Here is a 20,857-nt window from a genome sequence, read left to right as displayed (position 1 = left end):
GGGAAGGTGTGTAAGTGTTAGTCGTGTGGGGATGCCCCCTCACGGGGGCGTACGTGTCTTTTGGTGTATTTGTCTGTCTGGTATATTGTTTGTCGGGGGTCGCAATTTTAAAGAAATGTATTCTAAAGTAATGCAAATAACTGATAAATAAGTAAAAACTTACCTGGGCATAACCCCGGCACAGGTGCTGTAACAAAGATGCCGACGGCGTCTATGCTTAAGCCGGGGATTAGGTCGGTGATTAAAAGGAAAGAAAGGGATTCTTTCCAGGTAGCCTTAATAAAGGCAGGTAGAATTTGCTCCTTGCACTACACTTTCACAAAACACGTGTGCTCTGGTCGGCTGCCCGCTAGGAACTGAATTACGGGTTGATTTCCTTCATTTTTAAAAGTCGAGTAAAAAATTTTTTTCCGATTTTCTGTCTTTATTAAGCCTTCTGAATACGTGGTTAAAATTAATGACATTATGACTGAATCACCCCATATTGTGTGAAATTTTGCTATTTGATTAATTTTCGTATTTATAAGGGAAATGGCAAAAAACAGTGACACAGATCAGTACCGATCAACATATAACAAAGAAATAATGCTGATGACACAGATCCGTGTCACTGGCATAGGAAAACGCCAAAAGTGCCTACCGGATGCAGAAAAATTTGGAATATTTGGGATTCTTTGGAAAAATATTCAATTTTTCAAAAAACATGTTCAGCGTATAGAACAAGTGCGCTAATAAGGAGCCGCAGTGAACGTGTTAACAAGCAATGTAATAAATGTATAGAAAAAAAATGAGTGTTTAATGAAAATGTCAAAAATTTTTTATTACGGAGCAATTTTTGTGTATGATCATAGCTTACGTTTTTTTTTATATTATGTGTAATTATATTCCATTCATTCGTTAAAATGAAAAATTATTGTTTAATTCAGAACTGCACATTTAAGATGAACAATTAATAAACATTTTATGTGTTTATTTGATTTTTTACTTACCCCATTTAAGAAGGAAGGTAATTATAACGAGCGTTCAAATAAAAACGTGGTCAAGTTGGTTCTGAAAATTTGGACGTAGGGCGTAGCGTATAGCAAATGAACTTAAACGTCATCTGTCAAAGCGCTATATCGCCGCTATCAATTTGAATATTTTCGTTTTAAAAAGCGTTTAAAATGGTGTTTTCTCAAGAACAAAAAGTGTTTATCATAGAGTCCTACTTTAGAAATGGACGCAAGATTGATGGAATATGGAAGTATTCTATTGAGGAATGTTTCATAGAATTTCAAAATCAATTTCCCGGCGTTGTTAAGTACAAAATTTTTCAAAGTGCAGTTCAGCGTTGTTTTAATGTTTTTCGTGAACGGGCAGTGTAACAAGAAAAGAAGGAAGCGGCCGACCTAAAAAGCGGACTGAAGAATTAAAAGAAAATGTCCAACAAATAATGGAAAATGCGCCAAGAACTTCTGTACGTGTTTTATCACAAATGGTGGGAGTATCAGTCGGTACCTGCCACACAGTGTTAAAAAAAGATTTGCGTTTGTTCTCCTATCGTTTAACTTGTCAGCAAGAACTTCATGAAGTTGATTTTCCGCGACGGGCTGTATTTTGTGAATGGTTTTTAAACAACTACGGTGAACTTCATAATATCACCTTTTTTTCTGATGAAGCCTGGTTTCATTTAAGTGGTTACGTAAACTCACAGAATATGAGAATGTGGTCTTCTGAAAAACCAGATAACTTTTTTGTCGAGGGCCCTCTACACGCTCAAAAAATTGGAGTTTGGTGTGCTCTCAATCGAAGGAGGATTTATGGACCTATTTTGTTTAATGGTACTCTTACTGCGCAAAGGTATAGAGAAGAAATTATCGCTCCTTTTGTTAACCAGCTGGAAGAAAACGAAATTACAAACTTTTACTTTCAACAAGATGGCGCAAGGGCACATACGGCAGACGAGACGATGAATATGTTGAGGGAAGTTTTCCAAAATCGACTAATAAGTCTCAATGCTGAACATGAATTTCCACCGAGGTCATGTGATATTACGCCGTGTGATTTCTTTTTGTGGCCTTACCTTAAAAACACTATTTTTGAACTGCCTATTCCTGATTTAAACCATCTGCAGGCTCGACTTATAAACAAGATTTGTGAAATTAACAATACCCCGAGCATCTTAGAAAATGTCTTTAATTCTTTGAGGAACAGGTGTGAAAAGTGCTTGGAACAAGGAGGGGGACACTTTCAGCAGCTGCTTTAATTTATTGTTATAACAAGGAGGGGGACACTTTCCGCAGCTCCTTTAATTGTTTGTTATTGTTATCACGATTATTCTTTAAAATAAAGTCATATAGTCATTAACGTTATTGAAACTGACAGCTGCTATACAGCTCGTTGAGAAATGAGGTTAAGTTGGTCGCTATAAGCTACTCCCTACGACCACGTTTTTATTTGAACGCTCGTTATAAACTTTTAATATTAATTTTACAATAAACTAAATATTTTTTCACAAAATTTTCACAAAATAAACTACACTGAGGGGGTGCAAAATCCAGTGGCGTCAAAATTAAAATAATAAATAAACTAACCTATTTTTGTTAGACTTTAAAAAATAATAATAAAAAGTAAGCATTGACAACTGAAAATACAAATCTTACGTTAGAAATAGGGTTTTTTAAGCTCTATCTTTCAAATAAAAAAATAAATCGATCTATAAATACCTTTTTTACAAACGTATTTTCATTTGAAATGGGTCATACTGTATATAGTATGTTTCACTTAAAGTCAGAACACCTCCGTATTTAGGATGGCGTTGGCCGACTTCCAAAATTCTTTTTTTATGTGGTTGTACTCAAAAAGGCCTATTTTTTGATATTATATTTTTTGACATGTAATATTTTCTATGGCCTCAGTAAGAAAAGACCCTCAAAAATTAAAAAACATAGTAGGCATTTTTTTAAGAAAGAAATGGATAGCATTTTCGATTTGATTATACCTCAAAACCCTAAGTACACAGTTTCATTATTATTGCGTTTACAGGGTGTTCATAAAATAGGTGTAAACTTCGAAAAATTTCACTAATTGCAGAGTGTCCTGTATTAACAGTGGAAAATATTTTGAAGGTATTTTTTCATAACTTTATTAACCGAAGGTATATCCATGCAGTTTCATTGATTTCACTCATAAAGGATGCTGACAATATTGGACCAGATATGAGTTTCACAACGAGATAATGTTTAAATATTACTATCTTCTATTGGTCCACCATCATTTGGTATGCACTCTTCAATTTGTCTCCTCTTATTTTTTAATAACTCTCATCAATTGATGTGGTGTTATTTATTGACATGCTTGTCCAATTCTATTACATGAATCTTAATTAAAAAATTAACGTGTTTTGTGGGATTTTATGTGATCGAGTAATCGGGTCCTTTTTTTACGTTAATCCAAATGCAGATTTTTATGAATTTTTTAAATAATGATTTCTGGGATTCAGTACAGGCATTTCCTCTTCATGTAAGACAGAATCTCTACCTGCAGTTTTATGGAGCACCTATTCATAATTCGGTAGTAGTACGTCATTGGTTGAATGAGTATTTCCCGAGAAAGTGGATAGGTAACAACAGTCTGTTACTTAAGTGACCGTCAAGAGCTCCAGACTTGACGCCTCTTGATTTCATTTTATGGGGAACTGTGAAAAAGATAATGTATAAAACAAGGCCCCAGAACAGAGAAGATTTATGTAATAGACGAACATGTCTACAAATAACACCACATCACTTGAGGAGAGTTATTAGAAATAAGTGGAGACGAATTGAACGGAGCATACCAAATGATGGTAGACTAATAGAAAACGGTAATATTTAAATATTATTTCGTTGTGAAACTCATTTCTGGTATAATAAAACATATAGATAATTTGGCTGTCCTATTGTGAGCACCCCGTGTGATTGAAATCAATGAAACTGCATGGATATACCTTTGGTTAATAAAATTATGAAAAAATATCTTGAAAATATTTTCCATTGTTAATATAAGGACACTGCAATAAGTGAAATTTTTCAAAGTTTGCACCTATTTTATGAACACCATGTACAAGCTATAATAATGAAACTGATTTTAAGGTTTTGAGGTGTGATCAAATTGAAAATGCTATCCATTTATTTCTTAAAAAAATGCCTAATATGTTTTTTCATTTTTGAGGGTCTCTTCTTATTGATAGTAGACCGTAGAAAAGATCACGTCAAAAAATATAATATCAAAAAGTAGGCATTTTTGTGTACTACCACATATAAAAAAGAATTTTAGAAATCAATCAACACCATCCTAAATACGGGGAGTGTTTCGACTTTAAGTGAAACACACTGTATATGTATTACTTTTCAGGTTTATAGAACGGGAACCAACAGTAACGATAGAGTTAGAATGGTCCAGACCTTCCCAAACCTATGGTGAATTAAGAGGATATCGCTTAAGATATGGAGTAAAGGATCATTTATTAAAAGAGGTCTCTCTTAAGGGTAAGTTCTTTGATACTAAATATATAACTGAAATTTGACTATAAATAAATAAAAATCAGGAGGCTTAGCAGATTAATTTTTAAGATACATATATTCAGAACATTATGATTTTCAAATTACTTATTTTCTGAATAAAAGGAAGAAATCGTTTTGCATTTGAAATACAAATACAAATCGAACATGATTGAATCTCCAGATGACACAATTATAAGAAATTTTTATCTTTACTTAGTTAAATTACATGCCTAAGGTTCATCAATTTACCTTAAACATCTTCAGAATCCATTTAGAACGTATGTTCATAGGTATAGACTTTTTCCTATTTTCATTAGAGACAAATTAATTAAGTATAATTATATTACTAAGCAATTAGAGCAAATCATGAATGCCTAGAAATTACTGCTATGCGATTGAAAAGTGTCAAATAATATTCAAAAACGATATGGCTAATGTATTAAGGAGGATCGGGTGCTAAGGAAAGATGCAACCAATTTCGTATTATTGAGATATATTATTTTTTCAATGCGAAATCAAATTTTGTGAATTATTCTTGAATTATTATTTATCGATTTGTTTTTGTTTTTAATTAATGCCAAAAATTTGACTATTTAACTTTTCTTATGAGAAATGCTATGATACATACCCTTACAATTGAATTACAGATGAAAAAATGTAAATAGTAAGAGGAAAAAATATAGACATCTACCTGAATAATTAATTAATAGATGAGAAAAAGAAAAAAAGTAAGTTACAAACACATTTCACAGAAAAGTAAATTATGAAAGTACCTATATTTTTTTAAATTACTTTTTATTTATAAAGTACCACAAACTTTCAATACAATAAGTAAAAAATACTGCAGCATATAACCAGTGAAATATTTATACTTTGGATCATAACTCATATAACAATCTTATGCATTTTGATAAATTATTTTTAGTATCATTTTTCACTTTAAAATTACCATTTCAATAATTTCAGTAGATATATTTTTTAGGATATCTTTGCCTGCATTAACATCATATATACTATATATAATACTGCATATATCGAATTGTATTATACTCTCCTAAAAGCAATCGCTTTAAACGTTTAAGTCTTATAAGGAACATTTGTATTCACAGAAGTGCATCATATTAGTATGCTACTTATGCAACTAACTAAATCATATTTAAACTTTTTCACGTGAATTTCTTCGTAATCACAGTTTGTAAATAATGTAAATTACGTAAACGTTCTTTACAAAAAGAGTAGTGCATGCGCCATGTACTCTGTCGATTAGTCTATGCCCTCGAACGGTGGAGAGCAGAGTCCTGAGAAACGTCATAGCATAAGCGTAGACGAAGGGTCTAATTCCATGGCTATAATAAATTTATAAATTAAAAAAACACAACTGGGACGTTTTAAAGTGCTGTAATAATTAAAATTGATCAAAATGCCGATTATAGCAAACAGTAGAAAATATTAGATGTTATGTTTTATTATCTTTTTTCAATATTTTCTATATCTTGTTGCCTTTTACGCAGACACGCCAATGGATTTTCGTTCCCAGCACGCTTCATCCCCCTTACTAGTCCAAAAGCTAGCGATGAGTCACTCTCTATAATTTCGACCGCGGAGTATAATTCTTAAGCACTTATACTTTTGGCCACAAATTTTCCTTTCTGCTTCTGTTCTTCATCTGACATTTTTAATTCTCAAACTGTAGCTAATGACTATAATCACATTTTATTAGACTTAATCCCTAATTTATTGTCAAACCATCAAAGTAAAGAGTTTAAACCGAATATTGATATTAATAATAAGTCTATTTTCCTAACACCGGTCATGGGATCGGACATTGTGGAATTAGCCACAAAAATAAAAAACCAATTTAGTAGCGGGGAAGATAATATTCCAGCAAATATAATGAAAAAAAGCCTTGGCGCAGTGAAGGAAATTTTGTCCTATATAATAAATAACACATTCAAATTTGGGATAGTGCCTCATCAATTAAAGTTGTCGATCATTAAACCAATTTTTAAAAATAAAGGTGATCCGGAATTAATGGAGAATTATAGACCCATCAGTTTGCTTCCTGCATTTTCAAAAGTTTTTGAACTAGCAATGGTCTGTAGGCTCACAAGTTTTATGAATAATTGCAATTTATTCAGTCATAGTCAGCATGGCTATAGACAGGGTAAATCTATAAATACAGCTATCTATAATTTTACAAATGACATCATTTATTTTTTTGAGAGTAAATGTCTAGCTTTGGGTGTGTTTTTAGACTTAGCTAAAGCCTATGATTGTTTAAATCATTACCTTCTCATAGTAAAATTAGAAAGATGCGGCATTAGAGGTCCGGCTCTGAAATGGATTGTCTCCTATTTATCAAACCGAGAGCAAAAAGTATGAATAAATCATAATGGTGGCGTGTTTAGCTCCGAAAAATTGAAGATCAATATAGGAATCCTGCAGGGGAGTATCATAGGTCCACTATTGTTTATTATATATTTAAATGATATAGCAAAAGTACCCACAAATTCAAATCAGAAAATTATTAATTATGTGGGCGACACAAATTTACTGGTAGGGGCAGACACCATGCCAGAAATCATAACACAAACTGAGGTACTTTTACAATTAACAAAGGACTGGCTTTCAAAGAATGGTCTCATCATGAATAATGATAAAACTCAACTAGTACTTTTTTCATCAAGTTACTGGCAAATAAACAGACCTAACAATATACTGGACAATCAGATAGCAGCATTAGCAAGTAGTACAAAATTTCTAGGACTGCATCTAGATGAACACTTAAATTGGAAAAAACATATAGATGAACTCGCTGCTAAATTAAGTAAAGTAATATATGGAATCAGGGTAATTAGTAAATATGTAAATAGTACATCTACAAAAATCATTTACTTTGGTAGTTTCGAATCTATTTGTAAATATGGAATTATGTTTTGGGGTAATAGCACTGACATACAGAAAATTTTTATCATTCAAAAAAGGATTATAAGAATTATCAATAATATGTCTTACATCCAATCTTGTAGATCGGTATTTAGAAATAGCAAAATAATGACTATATCGGCTCTGTATATTTTTGAGTGCTTAATGTATCTAAGGAAAAACTGGAATAATTTTATGACAGACTCATCATCACAGTATAATACAAGAAATTTAAATCTAATGTACCCATATCACAGACTAACTCTAACAGAAAAGAATGCACATTACATGTGTATTAAATTATTAAATTGTTTACCAGCGTCACTTAAACAGATACAGAGTGTAAATTTATTCAAAAAACATATTAAGCAATTTTTGTTAAATATTGAACCCTATGTTGAAATCTTATTTTGACAGCATAGGGATTTTGTTTTTGTTATGTTATATACAGGTCAGATATGTAGACAAGATGGCTGTCGAAAGATGTTGAGTACGCGTGTATCTGTGTATAACTAAATAAAAACTACATAATAAGAGTACTAAGTCATTACGAGTCGGATACAAAATCTACAGGTAATGGGCCCAGGTCCACAATGATAATAAAAAAAAAAAAACAAGGAGTTGTACGAGACCGAGGAATAACAATGCGAGAAGGCGGATGTTTTTCAAGAAGGTACACCATCCTGTGTCGATTGAGAAAATTGAAATGTGTATTCCGATTTTTTGAGTGTTTACCATAAAGATGGACATTACAACAGGACCTGCAAACATCAAATTAAATGACGGTAACTATCAGCTATGGAAACATCAACTTAAGCTACTACTAAAAGCAAAGAGGGTGTGGAACACCATAGCAAACGAAAAACCGGAGAATCCCACTGAAATTGAGATATTTGAAGAAAAGAGTGCGTTAGCTGCCTCAATAATATTGTCTTCTCTAGAAGTACAACAGGCACAACAAGTATTAAATTTAGACGAAGCAAAAGAAATATGGAATAAGTTGCAGCAAATACATGAAGGAAAAATAGCATCTAGAAAAGTTGATTTAAGGCTACAATTGAGCACGATAAAAATGAGTGAAAACGAGAATGTTGAAAAGTATTTGTCAAGAGGGCAATTTTTTAAGAGACCAATTAAATCAATGCAACTGTCCTATCGAAAATGAAGAATACATAGGCTTACTTTTAAACGGGTTGCCAAGTACATATAGAGCCATAAGAGTTCAAATGAAATCTACGGGCTTAGAAAAATTAACCTTGGAGGAATTTCGAAATGGTTTAAAAGCTCAAGAAGTTGAATTAAAGTTGGCAGACATTGAAACGAAACTAGAAGCTGCATGCGTATCGAAAGCAAATGAAAAATTAGGTAATAATAAACAAAAATTTAAAGCCAATGTCAACTGTTGGGTCTGTAATAAAAAAGGTCATTTTGCAAAAGACTGCTACTATAGAGCAGATAAAAAACGTACAGCATATAATAAGACAGAGAGAAAGCAAGGGAAAGACAACGAAGAAGTTAATACTGTAAATGCTAACGAAGAAAATCAAGAAAGTGCAATGAATGTAACTAGTGAAGATGAAATAAACCCCATAAAATGGTATCTAGATTCAGGCGCTACAAGCCACATGGCATATGACAAATCTCTATTTACCCAACTAAATATGATTGAAAATAAGGAAGTTAAAATTGCTGACGGTAGTTTTATTAAAGCAAGAGGAAGTGGAACCATCCGAGTTAAGATAACCAACAAAGACTGCTTCTATAAATATATTAATGTAACAGATGTTTTGTATGTACCAGATATCGCAGAAAACTTAATTTCCATAAGTACTTTTGAGAAAAAGGGTTTTATAGTAAAATTTAAAAGTGGAACATGTGAAATAAGAAGAAAAGATGGAGTTTTAATGATGACGGGCAAGAGAGTAAATAATTTGTATTTAGCAGAAATTGATAAACCAAGAGACAAAATAGTTCAAGAAAAGGCAGAATTGAGTGCAGAAGTGTGGCATAGGAGATATGGGCATCAAAACATAGCAACCCTAACCAAAATGAAAAACGAGGGACTAGTACATGGACTTGATTTTACAACAAAGAGGACAACAAACTGTGAGAACTGTATCATTGGAAAATCAGCACAAGTGCCATTTACAGGTCATCAAGAAATAAAAACACACAGTGCTTTAGAACTTATACATATGGACTTATGTGGACCCATACAAGAACCGTCACTAGCTGGATCAAAGTATATGTATATCCTTGTAGATGACTATTCCAGAAAATTATTTGTGTATTTTTTAAAATCTAAAGACGAAACTTTCTCAAAATTTAAAGTGTTTAAAGCTGAAGTTGAAAATCAATTAAACGAGAAAATAAAACGTGTCCGAAGTGACAGTGGTAGTGAATTCATAAACAATGACTTTAAAAACCTTTTACAAGAACATGGAATAATTCATGAAAAAAGTGCACCTTATAATCCACAAGAAAATGGCATAGCCGAGAGAAATAACCGAACTGTTATCCAAATGGTAAGATGCATGTTGAGTGACGCAAATCTACATGTAAAATTTTGGGCAGAGGCTGCATATTATGTCGTTTATCTTAAGAACAGAACATATATGAAAAAGGTTGGTACTACACCAGAAGAAAAATTTACCGGCAAGAAACCTGACGTTAAACACCTTAAAATTTTTGGAAGTTTAGCTTATTACTTAATAGACAAGCAGAACCGAAGAAAATTAGATCCTGTCTCGAAAGAAGCTATATTTTTAGGTTTCAGTCACCTAACAAAGCATTATAGGCTCTTTTGTAAAGAAAGAAACACAGTTATTACAGTAAGAGATGCAAAAGTTATAGAAGATAAAAAGGGTAGTGGAATATTAATAAAAATTTCTGAGAACTACAACTATATAGATATAAGATATAACCTTGACCTAACGGAGGAAAAGGTACAGAAGGAAATAGAGGAAGAAGAAGAACCAGTGATAGAAAATAGAGAAGGAGCAACAGAAAATGACGTGGAAGAAAGTGAGGTTAGTTATGATTTGGAATCGGAAGAATCCGAACCAGATGATGGAGCCAAGAACACCAGTGATGTTGATCCTGACTATGACCCTAATATACCAAATTTAGAAGTAGAAATTGTAAGACGTTCAAATCGACTACAAGGGAATAAAATAAATCTAGCTGTTGATTATATCAATATACCAAAATGTTATGAAGAAGCCATCACTTCAAGTAACAAATCTGAATTGATGAAAGCTATACATGAAGAATTAATGTCTCATTCTACAAATAAAACATGGGATATAGTAAATAGACCAAAAAATAAACAAACCATAGACTCAAAATGGGTTTTTAAAATAAAAGAAAATTGTGACGGTACTATTAATAAATTCAAGGCACGACTGGTGGCACGAGGTTTCAATCAAGTAAAAGGAGAAAATTATGATGAGATTTTTGCACCTGTCATAAGATTAAACACATTAAGAATGATTTTTGCTGTAGCTACAGAATGTGATCTTGATCTTTATCAAACGGATGTAACTGCAGCTTATCTAAACGGTACACTACAAGAGTAAATATATATGGAAATACCTTTAGGATTAGATGAAAATAAAATTAAAAAAGTGTGTAAACTTAAAAAGGGACTTTACGGTTTAAAACAAAGTGCTAGAGTGTGGTACTTGACTATCAAAAAGGAATTAGAAAAACTAGAGTTTAAAGAAATAGAATCTACTCCCTGTGTGTTTCTTTACAAGAAATACAATATCTATATGATTATGTGTTTGTATGTAGATGATATTTTATGGGCTACAAACTCAAAAGAAACTGCATTAGAGAAGATTAATATACTAAGTAAAATATTTGACATCAAATTTATGGCAGAGGTAAAGTATTTACTTGGATGGGAAATAGAAAGACATAAGGAGAAAAAAATTTTGCACATAAAACAAGAGAAGTACATAAATAAAGTGTTGCAACGATTTAATATGAATGAATGCAAAACGTCAAATGTGCCAATGCAACCAAATGATGTGAAAGAAAATAATACAACAGCAGTATCAGATAATGTGCCATATCAAGAGCTAATAGGAAGTTTAATCTATCTTTCACAAGGAACGAGACCAGACATTACATATGCGACCACTTTTTTAAGCCAGTTTAACAATAAATATACAAAAGAAAACTGGATTCAAGCAAAACAAGTTTTACATTACTTAAAGGGGACAATAACAGAAGGAATAACGTACAAGCGGGGCAGAAAAACGTTAGAAATATACAGTGATGCTAGTTGGAACAATAATTTGGACGGAAAGGGTTTTTCTGGTTATGTAAGCAAATTGGCAGAAGGAGCCATTACTTGGCAGTGCAAGAAACAGGAAGTTGTTGCTTTAAGTAGCTGCGAAAGTGAATTTATGGCTTTAACAGAGACAATTAAGGAACTTATATGGATAAAAAAGGTTTTGGTTGATTTAAACCAAGAAGAGAAACTCGACAACTTAACAATTTATGCAGACAACCAGGCAGCAATTAAATTGTCAACCAATAGTGCTTATCATTCAAGGACGAAGCACATTCAAAGAAAATATTTTTTCATAAGAGATGAAATAGAAAGAAATAAAATTAATTTAAAGTACATTGAAAATAAGGACAACACGGCTGACTTTCTAACGAAAGCTGTGAACAAGTCAATCTTAGGAAAATGCAAGAAACACGTTGGATTGAAGGAAAATGAACTTTAATAGAAAATTTCATTTTTATTTTTATTTTTGTTTGTCAAAATGGGGGGTGTGTTGAAATCTTAATTTGACAGCATAGGGATTTTGTTTTTGTTATGTCATATACAGGTTAGATATGTAGACAAGATGGCTGTCGAAAGATGTTGAGTACGCGTGTATCTGTGTATAAGTATTGTAAAAACTAAATAAAAACTACATAATAAGAGTACTAAGTCATTACGAGTCGGATACAAAATCTACAATATCGCCGCTCTTTCGGAAATGTTTATTTCCTTTTTCAAGACATCTATTATAAATTAATGTTACAAAACAAAATACATTAATTAATTGAAAATACTTATTAGCATGAGATTAGTTTAAAAAGAGGCTTCATTACACTNATTATTATTATTATTATTATTATTATTATTATTATTATTATTATTATTATTATTATTATAGGTTAAAGCAATAAGCTGTGTGAGCGATCGCATAACATAATGTATACCTATATACATGACAAGGACTGCCAACTTACAAATAATAAACTAGCGCTGTTGCCAAGTGTCTTTTGCAACTCATGGCATTTATTTATGCACATGGGGTAAAAAATAATACTTGAGAAATGTAAATATATAATTATAAATATTTTAAACTCGATTTTATTCAATATCTACAACCAAGTATCTCAATCTACTTACTTTCTAGTTATAAAGAATTTTTTTTTGCATTGGCAGCAATGATTATTTAACCCCCCCCCCCTCATGAAGCATCCGATCCGATGAAAGAAAATATGAAAATACAGGGTGATTCATTAACAATGGGAAAATCGAAAGCTGAAGATACTACAAGTAAAATGGTGACCAATGACGCAAACATGCCTTATTCGAAAGTTGATAGTTTCGGAAGTACAGGGTGTTGAAAGTTCAAATTTTAAGTCGTTTTTTTGCGATTATTCTGAAAATATCTAGGTTAGGAACTTGATAATTTGTGAAATTATATTTTTTTAAGCTACAAATAAGATGCGTATTGCAATTTCAGCATTTTACCGAAAATTTAGTTAATAACTTTTTACCCTGTATTTCTAACATGAAACTTGATTCAAAATCTGAAAGAGCAATCATTTTTCCATTAATTATGTATTTTTGTTTCATTTCAGTATATCGATCCGTTTTCGAGAAAAATCGATTTAACGAGCACTATGTTTTGATAATACGAGAAATTAAAAGCGAAACAAACTAAGTGTTTCTTCATGTTATTACAACAATTAATGATAGAACAAATGAAATATGTAATAATGATTTAAAGTATTTGCTCGAAGAATCCACCATTGACATTGATACACTTTACACAACGTTTTCTGAGAGATCTTCGAGTTAGAAACGACATATTGGAATTGCGTCTGACTTCATTTCCAGCGATTTCTTTGCCAACTCTTCACGCGAACCAATAGATTTTTGTTCTTTTATTCGAGACCAAAAAGAAAAATCAAGAGGATTGAAGTCCGGACTTCTGGGTGGCCAAGCAAAAATGCTTACATGGCCAATCCAGTGATTTGGAAAAACTGCATCTAAATATGCGCTCACTGGCCGGTGGAGCTCTGTTGTGCATGAACCACATGCCTCTTCTTAAATAAAGTAGAACTTCTTCAAGCCGTGGAAGCATTTTTGCTTGGCCATCCAGAATTCCGGAATTCATTCTCTTGATTTTTTTTCTATTTGGTCTCGAATGAAAGATATGGTTTACAAAAAATCTATTGGTTCGTATGATGAGTTGTGGCAAAGAATACAAATCGCTGCCAACGAAGTCAGACGCAATTCCAAATATGTTGTTTCAAACTCGAAGATCTCTCAGAAAACGTTGTGTAAAGTGTATCAATGTTAACAGTGGATTCTTCGAACAATTAATTTAAAACATTATTACGTAGGCATTTCATTTGTTTTATTATTAATTGCTGTAATAATATGAAGAAACACTTAGTTTGTTTCGCTTTTAATTTCTCGTATTATCAAAACATAGTGATCGTTAAATCTATTTTTCTCGAAAGTGGATCGAGATACCGAAATGAAACAAAAATACATAATTAATGGAAAAATGATTGGTCTTTCAGATTTTGAATCAAGTTTCATGTTAGAAATACAGGGTAAAAAGTTATTAACTAAATTTTTGGTAAAATTGGTAGTAAGTGGCGCCCTCTATGAGCAATGCTGAAATTGCAACACGCATCTTATTCGTCGCTTAAAAAAATATTATTTCACAAATTTTCAATTTCCTAACCTAGATATTTTCAGAATAATCGCAAAAAAAACGACTTAAAATTTGAACTTTCAACACCCTGTATTTCCGAAACTATCAACTTTCGGATAAGGCATGTTTGCGCCAATGGTCACCATTTTACGTGTAGTATTTTCAGCTTTCGATTTTCCCATTGTTAATTAATCACCCTGTATAAAAATATACAGTACTTTTTTTTCAAATTTTTTTTTTTGCTTTAACCAAATACGCAATAATATTTCAAAAAAGTTAGGCATAAAAATTATGCTTTACAAAATATATAAAAAATATAAATAAATATATAAAATTTTGGTATATTCTTGAAATATTTAAATGATTATTTAAAGGAGTATATCTCAAAATTGGTAAATTTCTGTACCAAGTTTTCTATAAATTTTTTGTTTATTTTTACCCGTGAAATGCTTCCTTATAGTTTCTCCACTTCCTTGTGGACGCCATATACATGTTTACCCTACTAACAAAATTATGAGAAATTTTAAAAATAAGTTATATTTGTTTATAATAATAATAATAATAATAATTATTATTATTATTATTATTATTATTATTATTATTATTATTATTATTATTATTATACTTCGCCAACAGTAACCGACTGTCTCCAAGCTTAGGAGACCTTTTCGCTTAATTATTAATTCATTTAGAACAGATTTATATGTCATGAAATTATACCTGTATATTATTTCCCATATGAGAATTTTTATATTATTTTAGGTTCACATATCACAAACTACAGAATAAATGACCTAGAGCGAGGTGTAGAATATGAATTTAGAGTAGCTGGTCAAAATCACATTGGAGTGGGTCAAGAGGCTATAAAATATATGCACACTCCAGAAGGTCCCCCTACTGGGCCTCCAACAAACATTACTTACCATTTCCAAACACCTGATGTTGTCTGTATTTCGTGGTCACCACCGACACGTGAACACAGAAATGGGCAAATATTGAAATATGATATTCAGTTTCAAAAAAAATCTGATCATAATAATATAATTGTTCGTAATGTAACACATACAAAGGCGGTTTTTACAAATCTCGAAGAAAATACCGAATATGTCTTTCACGTTAGGGCATATACTAGTCAAGGTGTTGGACCTAGTAGTGAGAAAATTTCAATTCAAACAGAGAGAGATATCGGAAGGGCTCCAATGTCTGTTAAGGCAGTTGCAACATCAGATTCAAGTGTTGAGGTTTGGTGGGAAGCAGTTCGTACACGAGGAAAAGTTATCGGTTATAAAATTTTTTACACAATGACTGCAGTAGAAGATTTAGATGAATGGCAACAAAAATCTGTAGGGCTGACAGAATCCGCGGACCTAGTTAATTTGGAAAAGTATGCCCAATATGCCATAGCGGTTGCAGCTAAAATGAAAAATGGTTTAGGACGATTATCTGAAAAAGTAACAGTGAAAGTTAAACCTGAAGATGTGCCACTCAATTTGCGGGCACATGAAGTTACTACACATTCGATGACATTGTCTTGGTCACCACCAATAAGATTAAACCCAGTGAAATACAAAATATCATTTGATGCTATAAAAGAATTTGTTGATTCGCAGGGCATAACTCAAACGCAAATTATACCTAAGGTAGAAATTAAACTAAATGATGATGTAAGATCCCATACTATTAACGAATTATCACCATTTACAACATACAATGTTAATGTCAGCGCAATACCGACCGATAATTCATATCGTCCACCAACAAAAATAACTGTTACAACACAGATGGCTGCACCTCAACCCATGGTAAAACCAGATTTTTACGGTGTTGTTAACGGTGAAGAGATTCATGTTATTTTACCTCAAGCCTCCGAAGAATATGGCCCAATTAGTCATTACTATTTAGTTGTAGTCCCTGAAAATGAACTGACGGTTCAAAAAAATCCTGATCAATTTCTAACAGATGAATTAATTAGTAATGTGGAGAAAATTCCACAAAATTCCAATTTACCCTATATAGCAGCTAAATTTCCTCAAAGGAATATCCCTTATACATATCATTTAGGAACAGGTGAAAGAAACGATGGTTTTGTAAATTATAGACTCGAACATGGCAAAAGATATAGAATATTCGTTCGATCGGTTGTAGACACGCCTCAAAAACATTTATATACTAGTAGTCCATTTTCAGAATTTTTATCTTTAGACATGCGTGAAGTTCCTCCAGGTGATCCGCCTCGACGACCTGATCCCAATATTCCTACAGATAATGATGTTAAAGTGAGCTCACAACAAAAAGAGGCAGGCGTATTATTGATTATAGGTCCTATTATATCGGCACTTCTCTTGTCAGTAATTTTAGTAATTTTGTTTTTATTGCGTAAAAGAAGGCAACGCTGCAAAACGCCAGATCAAATGGCTGTAACGAGGCCTCTTATTCAAGCTGATATAAATAATACCATCGCCCCGAGTGATCCTGTGGAAATACGTAGAATAAATTTTCAAACTCCTGCTATGATTTCTCATCCTCCAATACCAATTTTCGAATTGGCTAATCATATAGAAAGACTAAAAGCTAATGACAATCTAAAATTTTCACAAGAATATGAGAGTATAGAACCGGGACAACAATTTACTTGGGATCATTCAAATATGGAGGTCAACAAACCTAAAAACCGTTACGCTAACGTTATTGCTTACGATCACAGCAGAGTAATTTTGCCGAATGAGAACGGTGTCCTAGGTTCAGATTATATTAATGCCAATTATTGTGATGGGTATCGCAAACATAATGCTTACGTTGCAACTCAGGGTCCTTTGCAAGAAACATTTGCTGATTTTTGGAGAATGTGTTGGGAATTAAAATCGGCAACTATTGTAATGATGACAAAATTAGAAGAACGCACACGAATTAAATGTGATCAATATTGGCCTACACGTGGTACTGATTCATATGGGAGTATGTCAGTTACTTTAACTGATTTCCAGGAGTTGGCGACATATTGCATTAGGACTTTTCAAATTCATAAAGAGGGCTACAGTGAAAGAAGAGAAATAAGGCAGTTACAATTTACGGCTTGGCCGGATCATGGGGTACCAGATCATCCAGCCCCTTTCTTACAGTTCCTGAGGAGAGTTCGTAATCTAAATCCTTCTGATGCTGGTCCAATTATTGTTCATTGTTCGGCTGGTGTAGGAAGGACAGGTTAGTAAATATATTTATTACATTTAATTGCAAAAAATCTGAATATAAAGTCATTAACGTTTGCTTCTCATATTTTTTTCCTTCTGGTCTAGAAAAAACATTAAAAACTTATTAAAAATGTAATGTAAAATTGTTACATATTGTTTTTGAGAAAATGGAAAAAATGCAGATTTGCTGCTTATAGATGTATGAAGTGGCGGCTCGTGACATCGTGACGTAGTTATTTCCAAAAAATATGGGGTGTGTGTTAATAAATATTTTCTGGAACATCTTCATAACCGAGCATAATTTCGACTTTTGATAGGTATACATTTTTTGTGTAGAATAAAATTCTCTACCTATTTATAATAGTAGCGTGTAAAAATTTAAACGTAAAAAAAAGTTACAGAAGATATTCACAAAGGGTTGTAGTAAAATGAATGCCCTGAATGTGGTAACCTAACAGCAACATAATCACTGCATACTTAATGAAGAGAAACTAACCAATAGCAAATTTTGCTCAAATCAGTTAGTTGGGTTCTGAGTCTGTAGCATTTTGAAATGCTACTTTTCTTATTTATAAGTTAATTAGTATTAATGTATGTATGTTTATTAATCACTACTTTTAATTAAGTTTTTCTACTTCGTATAGTTCTATGTCATGTTTAATTTTTTTTCGGATTGCACTTACACGCTATTCTGTTTCACCGACATCGAGTTTTCCTGATTGCTGCTATTAACTAAGTATCTTAAGTATTCGATAAGATAGACAACCAACACACCACTTCTAAAAATCGCTGAAATTATATCCACAAAAAGTGTCCTCTAGGCATAGATAAGATATACTATGTAAGAAATAGATAGGCAACTCAATGAAAAAATGCATTAAATACGCCATCGGTGTTTGGAGTAAGAAACACTTTCAAGGTCAATTATTGCATATACGAGGAGTATAAAATAAGTTTATTGGGTATAAAGAGGCATATGATAACTTCTCGTTATATTCATAGGGTGAGTCACAAACATTGACCAAGAATGAAACCTCGTATTCTTTAGTGAATTTTAAGAGGGCTCTTTCATATAAAGCATTTATCTAGGACGTTTCGTTAAAAAGATACAGGGTATTAAACTTAAAAAAATATTTCAATTTTTTAAAAACTAATAATAATTAAAAAATAGATGTGCACGGTATTTATTTTATAACAATCATGATATTTTCGCATTCCTCTTCCAATTTTCTACAAATTACTATTCTTTTATGTTTTTCTGAGTTTTCAATGCTGTTTAATCGTTACATTAGTAGGCTGTGTTTGTGCAAATTGAGATATTTTTGAGCATTTACTCAAATAAAATCATTAAAATGGTGAGATGTTTTTAATTCGATTAAATAAAAGATTAAAAAAAGTGTTTCTATTGTAATTTAAACAATGTTTTCAGTTCAGCGAAAATAAGATTTTTTTTCGGAAAACATAAAGGGGTGGTGATTTGTAGAAAATTGTAAGGAGAATCCAAAAATATCATAATAAAGCCCTGTATCTCAGCCACTGGAACAGTATTTTTTAAGAAAATGCTTCCGATTTTGTACAATATATATTTTCATAAATTCATGTGATTAATTTCAAATTATTTCAGTCACTAGTTTCTAAAATGTTATAAAAAATTAAAACTATTAATTTAACACTGGATTGTTTTAGTGAACTGTCCTAGACAAAAACTTTATAAGAAAGACCTACCTTAAAATTCACTAAAGAATTCGAGGTTTCATTTTTTGTCACTGTAAATCACCTTTCTTGTAGTTCATTAGTAAATTGATGTCATTGGCAATATATAATTTCTTCATTCACATTATTACATTTTCTGAAAATTCTAAAATTAGAACAATGTTAATACTTCTGGATACAACAACCAACAATAGTGAAGGAATTTCAACAATAAAATGTTTTAGACAAAACTGAAAATGTTTATATTGTAACGTATACATGATGATGCAGCCCCGGTATCAGCTGTTAAATTTCAAAATGGATGCTAAAAAAGGACAGACACATATCGCTGTCCTCTCAGGCTCTGGAGTCAAGTAGTGGTGGTAATTTTCAATTTCTTACCAGTAAAGTTGCCTATATGTGCCTCTAGGTCTTCTGAGAAAATAACATCTAGCTGGTAGAGACAGACGGGTTTTGGTTTGAAGTGAAAAGCAATAGGTGGATCGTGATTAATTTTACGGTTTTCCATTTTCATGAGATTTGAAAAACCACCTTTTAGTGCTTATATTGTATACTGTCGATGTGTCTATATCCAAAAGTCTCTCACTAAAAGTTTTTCGAGACGCTTTTCTGTCAAATTTTTTTTGTGCAGAAGTTCGTCCAGGATAAATTTCATTTTGTTTTGCCCCAAGATTTACTTTACATCCGAAGGTAATTTTGGCTACCTCAATTTAACCCTTCTGCAGAAGGTGAGTTGCAACTAAAAGACATTTCTTAGTTCCTAGTACTTAGGTAATTGTTCTATTTTAGGGTTTTTAGGATAAGTTAGATAAGTTCCAGTATTTCGTCCAGCTTCCTGCGTACGAACGCGTATTACGAAACTATGTTTACCGAATTTCAACAACAATTTCCGAACTCGCCGCTACCACATCGTACAACAGTGTGGAAGACGTACCAGAAATTCTTAAAAACGGGCTCTGTTGCCGACGCGCCGTCTTCTGGACGCCCGGTATCTGTAACAACTAATGAAAATATTGAAACAGTGGCACTGGCGTTAGTTGAGCAGCCGAACCAATCTGCAATGCGGCTATTGGGAGAACTTCAAATATCCGATCGTTCTTTACGACGAATGCTGAAACGCATGCACTATCGAGTTTACTGTCCGCGTCTCCTCCACGCACTTCACGAGGATGATTTCGATCGGAGATTGGAATTTTGCGAGTGGTACCTCGGATGCAGTCAGGATGATCTGCAGTTCCAGCATTCCATTTTGTGGACGGATGAAGCAACCTTCAAGCTGAACGGTACGGTCAATGGGCATAACTGCGTGTACTGGAACGACCAGAATCCTCACGTCTTCATGGAAAAAGAATTAAACCTGCCTGGGTTGTGTGTGTGGGCAGGTATCCATGCTGGAGGTCTCGTGGGTCCGTACTTTTTTGAGGGTCACGTGACGGGCCAAAGTTATCTGGAAATGCTCGAAGATTTACGTGGACAAATGGACAACGATCCAACACTCGCGAACATCCGTCATTTCATGCAGGATGGAGCTTCGCCGCACTACACG

The 20,857-nt window shown here is 32.7% G+C and overlaps 1 protein-coding gene across 1 annotated transcript in view; it reads left to right on the top strand.

Annotated features, from left to right (window-relative positions):
- The window catches only part of LOC108915846 (tyrosine-protein phosphatase Lar), a 44,103-nt gene that overhangs the window by 12,590 nt on the left and 10,656 nt on the right, over window positions 1–20,857 (top strand). Inside the window, 2 exon segments of the mRNA XM_018721991.1 lie at window positions 4,372–4,505; window positions 15,173–17,611. Of these exon segments, the coding sequence (XP_018577507.1) occupies window positions 4,372–4,505; window positions 15,173–17,611 (2,573 nt within the window).

Source organism: Anoplophora glabripennis, unplaced genomic scaffold (assembly GCF_000390285.2).
Source record: "Anoplophora glabripennis isolate ALB-LARVAE unplaced genomic scaffold, Agla_2.0 scaffold1495, whole genome shotgun sequence".
In the NCBI taxonomy this organism is placed as follows: domain Eukaryota; kingdom Metazoa; phylum Arthropoda; class Insecta; order Coleoptera; family Cerambycidae; genus Anoplophora; species Anoplophora glabripennis.
The sequence above is the reverse complement of the archived record's forward strand: the minus strand, read 5'-3'. Positions and strand labels throughout refer to the sequence as shown.